Source organism: Mandrillus leucophaeus, unplaced genomic scaffold (genome assembly GCF_000951045.1).
Source record: "Mandrillus leucophaeus isolate KB7577 unplaced genomic scaffold, Mleu.le_1.0 Scaffold43, whole genome shotgun sequence".
Taxonomy (NCBI): domain Eukaryota; kingdom Metazoa; phylum Chordata; class Mammalia; order Primates; family Cercopithecidae; genus Mandrillus; species Mandrillus leucophaeus.
The window spans coordinates 3,511,828-3,518,578 of NW_012104587.1; the positions used below are offsets into that span (position 1 = coordinate 3,511,828).

The 6,751-nt window shown below is 59.0% G+C and overlaps 1 protein-coding gene across 5 annotated transcripts in view; it reads left to right on the forward strand.

The window, feature by feature from the left end:
- Nucleotides 1-2,699, forward strand: part of SLC22A12 (solute carrier family 22 (organic anion/urate transporter), member 12) — a 10,530-nt gene extending 7,831 nt beyond the window's left edge. For all 5 annotated transcript variants that reach the window (XM_011993500.1, XM_011993499.1, XM_011993501.1 and 2 more), the window contains 4 exons: nt 29-243; nt 723-831; nt 1,089-1,292; nt 1,843-2,699. In XM_011993500.1, coding sequence (XP_011848890.1) covers nt 29-243; nt 723-831; nt 1,089-1,292; nt 1,843-1,906 — 592 coding nt within the window. In that variant the 3' untranslated portion in view covers nt 1,907-2,699. The remainder of the gene's footprint in view (nt 1-28; nt 244-722; nt 832-1,088; nt 1,293-1,842) is intronic.
- The last annotated feature ends 4,052 nt before the right edge of the window (nt 2,700-6,751 follow it).

Genomic DNA, 6,751 nt, shown 5'->3' on the forward strand with positions numbered 1-6,751 from the left:
ACCCTGACTCCCCTGACCCCCACCCCAGGTTCGCCTTTGGCTTCACCTTCTTCGGCCTGGCCCTGGACCTGCAGGCCCTGGGCAGCAACATCTTCCTGCTCCAGATGTTCATTGGTGTCGTGGACATCCCGGCCAAGATGGGCGCCCTGCTGCTGCTGAGCCGCCTGGGCCGCCGCCCCACGCAGGCCGCATCCCTGTTGCTGGCAGGGCTCTGCATTCTGGCCAACACGCTGGTGCCCCACGGTGAGGGGGCAAAGCTGTACACCAGAGGCTTCCCTACCTCGGGGGTGTCGGGTTGGGAACAGAGACCTCGGCCCCTCCTTGGAGGTGCTGGACTAGAGCAGGTACCCTGTTAGGAAGGAGGCTGCTGGAGCCGTCTAGGGACAGACGGCAGTGTCTGCGCTGAGCCAACGAGAACGGTGAAGGAGTGGCAGGGGTGGCACCAGGGAAAAGTGTGGAGTTAAAATGAGAACTGAGCGATGGGTTGCAGGGGGAGGGAAACAGGGGTCAAGAGGACTCCAGGGCTAGCTCCGGATGTCTGAGTGGGGAGCAGATTGCAGGTGTGGCCATGAGGCCACTCAGGACAGGACCCCCAGAAGGAGATGACTCCCAAGCATTTGCAAAGAGGCCTGCAGCTCAAGGATAAGCCCCCTGGGCTGAAGGGAGCCCCCATCTGATCTTGGGCCCCCCACCAAGCTCACTAATCCCATCTCTACCCACAGAAATGGGGGCTGTGCGCTCAGCCCTGGCCGTGCTGGGGCTGGGCGGGGTGGGGGCCGCTTACACCTGCATCACCATCTACAGCAGCGAGCTCTTCCCCACCGTGCTCAGGTGAGGCTGGGCCTGGGCTCCAGGAGAGGGAAGCCCTGGGCTGAGCTGCGGAGCAACCCCAGGCAGGAGTGGTTTCTCCCAGACCTAGATGTTCATGTCATGCATCTCCTTCTTGCATGATCCTGGGGCTGCTCAGGTGCATCCCAAGCCCAGCCTGACTCCCTGGGCCTCCCTGGGCCAAGTGGGCCTGGCCCGGGTACGGGATCAAGGATGTGGGCAGGTAGACCAGGCGCTGACAGGCGCATCTGCATTGGCAGGATGACTGCAGTGGGCTTGGGCCAGATGGCAGCCCGTGCAGGAGCCATCCTGGGGCCCCTGGTCCGGCTGCTGGGTGTCCATGGCCCCTGGCTGCCCTTGCTGGTATACGGGACGGTGCCGGTGCTGAGTGGCCTGGCCGCACTGCTTCTGCCCGAGACCCAGAGCCTGCCGCTGCCCGACACCATCCAAGATGTGCAGAACCAGTGAGTGGACCCAGCCTTGGGACCAGCCCTCCCTCCCACCAGAGAACCCCAGCACAGGGCAGCCTGCTCACCCATCCCCATCACTGGACGGAGGGGGAAGCAGAGGCCCAGACAGATAGGACTGGCCCAGGGTCACACAGTACATCTCTGGGAGAGTGGCAACCCAGGGCTCGGTCCCCAGCTGGCAGTGCTTTGACCCACGGCTTTGTCCTCTGCCCTTCACTCCACCATTCAAGGCACAAATGGCCAAGCTCCCCCAGGTCCACCCTGAGAGAGGCCAAAGGGAGAAGAGTGGATAGTCCTTTGTGAGAGGGAGATCCAGCTCTTGTTGGGGGACCTCACAGGCCCCAGATTCTACCTCTAAAGCCCTGATGACTGACAGGGCAGTCACTGCACACGCACTCCCCATCCATCACATGCTTGGGAGCTCAGTTCTGGGCCCCCGAGAGCAGGGTGGTGGCATTCCCTGGAGTCCTTGGGATGGATACAGGTCAAAGGTCAGGGGCCACTCTGCACCCCCAAGACACACCCCCGTGTGTTTCCTGAACAGGGTAGTAAAGAAGACGACACATGGCACACTGGGGAACTCTGTCCTGAAATCCACACAATTTTAGCCTCCTGGGGAGCCTGCGATGGGACAGTCGGAGGAAGAGCCTTCTTCTGTCCTCTGGAGAAGGCAGGAGGAAAGCAAAGTCCATTTCCAGAGGCCCAGAGGCTGTCCTCTGAGGTCCCCACTCTTCCCCCAGGGCTGCCCCTCCAGCTGAGCCCTGCCCCTCTCACAGTCCAAAGGGCCCCCTTCAATACTGAAGGGGCAAAGAACAGTTTGATTTGCAGAAGGCGGCCCAGTGCACCACCACCCTGCCCTGCCCTCATGGCTTCAGAGAGCAGAGGGGTGAGCCCAGGGGAACGAGCTGGCCTTGCCAACCCTCTGCTTGCCTCCTCACTGCCACTTGTTCGCCCACACCCGTCCACCTGCCCAGAGCTCAGAGCTAACCACCATCCAAGGTCAAGACCTCTCCTGGCTCTGCACAAGCAGTAGAGTCTCAGCTCCACAGCTTTACCCAGAAGCCCTTGTTAGCCTGACCCCTGGCCCCTCTCCATGTCCCTCCAGACCTCAGCCACCTGCCCGCCACATCCTCTGCCTGCAGTCCCCTTCCCACCCTTATCCCTGACAGACTCCACTTAACCCCCAAACCCAGACCCCCTTCCAGGGCTCCAGGGCCAGCCTGAGATGCCCGTGAAACTGCTACCCACAGTTACAGCCACAAGCCTGCCTTCTCCCACCCTGCCAGCCTATGAGTTCCCAGAGGGTTGGGGTGGTCCCATGACCCCATGTCCCAGCTCCCACACAGCGCATTGGGGCATTGGTGCGAGGGATTGAATAAAGGAAAAAATGAATGGCTGCCCCTCACTGACTCCAGTGATGACCCCCAGGGTCCTCCCAGGTCGGGGGAAGGAGGAAAGTTCTGGGGCCTCCTTACTGGGATGGGCCTTTTCCAGGCCAGCTTTCCTGCCCCGGGTGCCAGGCCAGAGTGGCTGCTGTTTCCAGCCCCTATTGTCGGCCCGGTGCTGTGCTGGACCCCTCAAAGCATCATCTCACTTCACTTTTCCTGAACCCTGTAGGGCAAACGTTGCCCCCATTTTACAGATGAAAAAACCTTGAGGCTTGAAGAACCCGATTGCCCATGACACTCAGTTAGGTGGGATTCAAACCCGTCAGTAGGCCTCCAGAGCCCCACTCTGGCCACAAACACCCGCAGTCTCTCCCAACCCAGCCATCTGGGTGTCCAGTAACTCTCCTGGAGGCAGCGGCAAGGCCAGGGGCCCACAGTGTCCACAGGCATGGCTCGTGGGGAAACACAGTGCAGCGCACACAGAGGTCTGGGTGCAGGCAGAAGCCATTTGCTGCCCAGCCGGGTCCCGGTCAGCCCACCCAGTCACCTGAGCCACCCTGGGGCCATGCTCAGATGGTCTCTGGGTCCACCTGTGCCTGCCTTGCTACTTCCAGGCACCTTGACCGAGGGCTGTGCCCCACCCCCCCACACACACACATTAGCCATGTGTGCACACGTGTGCCCACGTGCACATGCACACGCATGGAATGGGAAAACAGAAAGCAACTCTTTGCCCCCACAGGAAGGGGGTCACTTCTTGGCCTGGTCTTGTCAGCTGCAGCCCCTGGGCCTCTGGGGGGCCGTGTCCTCTGGCCATCTACCTAGGGTCACCCCTCAGTAAAGAACCCTGGGCAGGAATCCCATTTGTGAAGATGCCTGAATACAACGCCATCTCAGCCTGCCCTGGACTTGTTGTCTTTTGTCTATCTGCTGCCCAGCTGAGGCCCGGTGCCCTTTCTAACCCTTGAACAGCATTCTTGGGACCTTAGGGTATCCAGAAGTTTCTAGAAGGCAGAACCCAGGGCTGGTGGGAGATGTCCTCTCCTGTCTTCTGGGATATCCCTCCAGCTCACCAAGGGGGTCTGGGCTACCCCTCTGCCCGCACCCTGAGTGGCCTTGCTCCTGGTCCTTCCAGGTAGTCACGACCTTCCAGGACCCAAGGCCTGTCTGCTTCCAACATAAGTCATCCCTCGATTAACTCAAGAGGCCCTGAAAGCTGGGAAGGCCCAGGGCCCTGTTCCTCTGGCGAGTGAGCAGCCTTGCCGTGGCCAAGTGGGTGTCAGCGAAGGGAGAAGGGCCCCGCTCAGCAGCAGCCGTAAGCCCACCCGAATGGCAAGCCTATGCTTGGGACACACTCTGTTCTGATGCCCACCACAGGGGCTCCAACCTCAGAGCCTGTGGGGCACCCTGCTATGGAGGAGCCAAGGGAAAGAAGAACCCATAACTACCCTCATCAGTCTCATCCCCATGGCGGTGGAGGCCTCAGGCAGCAGGGATGAGGAAAGTGGCTCAGGACTCACTTTGTTCATTTTCCTGCCTCCAGCCAAGCCCATAGCTCACCCAGGAGGATGTGTGGGAAGAGGTAGCACCAAGCCCCATGGGCTCCAGATCTGCCTTCAAGAGGGGGGATTCTATCCAGAAGCGCTGGGCACTGGCTGGGCTGGTGTTCCCTCTCCTGGGGGCTTGCTTGATGAGGGCAAGTCTGTGAACTTCTCCCCCAAATCCCTGTCCTTAAGAGGCCTGAGGAGAAATTTCCTGACACATCCCTGTGAGGACCACCCGCCAAGGAACCAGGATGCCTGGAATCTCAAGCACCATCAAACCCTGGACACTGGGTCTGTCTGGGACACTCCTGGGGCCACTGCCAGGCCAGCCAGACCCTGAGGAGCTCAGCTCAGGCCCAGATGCTAAGTTCAACCTCAGAGGCATAAGAAGATAAACTGGGAATCAGGTGACTATCTCTTACAGATGGGTACACTGAGTCAATGACTGAGTCTGTCCTCTTATAACCAAGACCTTGAGCTGCCTTATGCAGAGAGAAAGACCAAGTCCCACAGTCATATGGCAACCAGGAGGACTGGGGTCCATCCTTCCAACTCCTGGACTGCCCCTGTTCCTGCTCCCCTACCCTGATATACTGTCCCCTATCCTGTTTAGGGTCATTCCAGAAATTTCTGGAGTAAGGATATTCTTTCCCTTCCTAACACCAAGAAGCCCCTTCCTGCCTGTCTTTCTTTGGCTAGTTGTGATGGGAGGAGGGGAATCCAAGCTGTCTCCGTCCCTTGGTCAGAGATAGTAGTAACAGGAAGCCCCAAAGGTTCCAATCACCAGCCCAGGAACAGGACATCCTAGCAAGAGTGCCCCAAACCAGGGCCTCTCCCAGACTTCCACGGGTGCTTAGAGCTGACCTCAATGATGCTGACCTTGGCTTCAAGACTGTGAGCAGTTGGGGGACAAGCAGGGCCCAAGTCTCACCCCTCAGGAGCTGAATCAGAAGGGCAAGGAGGGGCTGAGTCCATAGAAATCCACACCTGGGGCTCTGCTCTCTCGCCCTTGTTAGGATTTTGCGGGAGGAATCTCAAGAGGTCTTGGGGGTGCCCCATGGTGGGGAGGGTCCCAAGACAAAAGCTTCTTTCAGGGATGGAGAGAAGGAAGAGAGGGAGATGAGACTGACCTTGGCCTCTGGAGACAGCTGGAGGCTGCTCAGGTCAGTACCTGCCACTCCCACTAAGAGATGTTCCCTTGCTGAAGGGTGGGGCTCCTGCAGGCATGCAGGCACCCAGGCCTAAAGATGGACCAGGCTTTTGAACTGCAAAATGCCGCGAGGATGAGCTGGTCAACAGCCAGAGCCTGCTGCAGACGGAAGATCAAGATGCAGAATTGGGCAGTGGAGGGGATGGCAAGCCAAGGGTATGAGGAAGCCTGGCAGAGAGGAGGGCTGAGAAGCCGATCGAGAGAGGGACCCTGAGTGACACAGCATGGCTGAGTCACGTCTCCTGTGCCAGGTGGTGCAACGCCCCACCACCGCCACCCTCGAGGTCCGCAACCCTCCTCGCTCTCCCCTCCTGACAATGCTGTACACGTGGGTATCTGTCCCTTGCGACTGAGAGGCTTAACAAATACAGACCCATCCCTTAACATGTCTGGACCATGGACCTGTTAGGATCTCCACAAAGGAGTAAACACAGTGGACGAGGTGGCCAGCCCTGGTTCCACCTTCAGTTCCAGCAGCTGCCCACAGTCAAGCAGAGTGGACTTGGGGGGAGGTAGGGTACCAGGGTCCAAATCCCCAGAGAGGAAGAGCACAGACTCTGGAGTCAGGCAGAACAGGAGACCACATGGACTCAGTCATTCATTCACCTCGAGACCTGGGAGCAGCCACTGAAGGTCTCCAAGCCCAGGAATCACCTCCTCCCTCCAAGGGCTGCTGAAGGATGAGGCAGCATCTGTCCCGCACCCAGGTTGGTGCCCGGGCACACATGCCCCGAGATGTGAGTCCAGTAGCCATCAAGGGGCAACACAAAGTCTCCAGAGATCTGTCTGCCTCCCTGAGAAGCTAAGGTCTGTGAACCGGCCAGAGACCAGCCACATTTCCTGCCCGTTCCTCAGCCCAGCAGGGATACAGGACACAGGACACCGTGAGACAAAGACAAGTCATCCCAGGAACCCAAAGCCACGCTACGCCCAGAAGTTCGGAAGCAACTTACCAGATCTTGTGGGCCCCCATGTGGGCCCAGACCCCAGCCCAAAGCCAGGATCTAACAGCACCCACCCCAAAAAAACTGCACAGGACCGTTGGAATTTGGAAAGTTTTTGTTTTCTTTTTCCCACACATTTCCGGGGTTGGGGTGTTTTCCAAGACTCAGACACGTTTGTTAACAAAGAGAGAAAAAAACTGGGGGAGCAGGGAGCCCGTGGGCAGAGAAGTGACCCCAGCAGTCTGTGGACAATGCCTTGCTCCCTCTTCCCTGCTGCCCGCACCCAGCAGGTGCCACAGGCTGCTGCTCGTGGAATCTAGAGTATTTGTCTGTAATATATATCTGCATTTGCCTTCCCCTCCCTCCC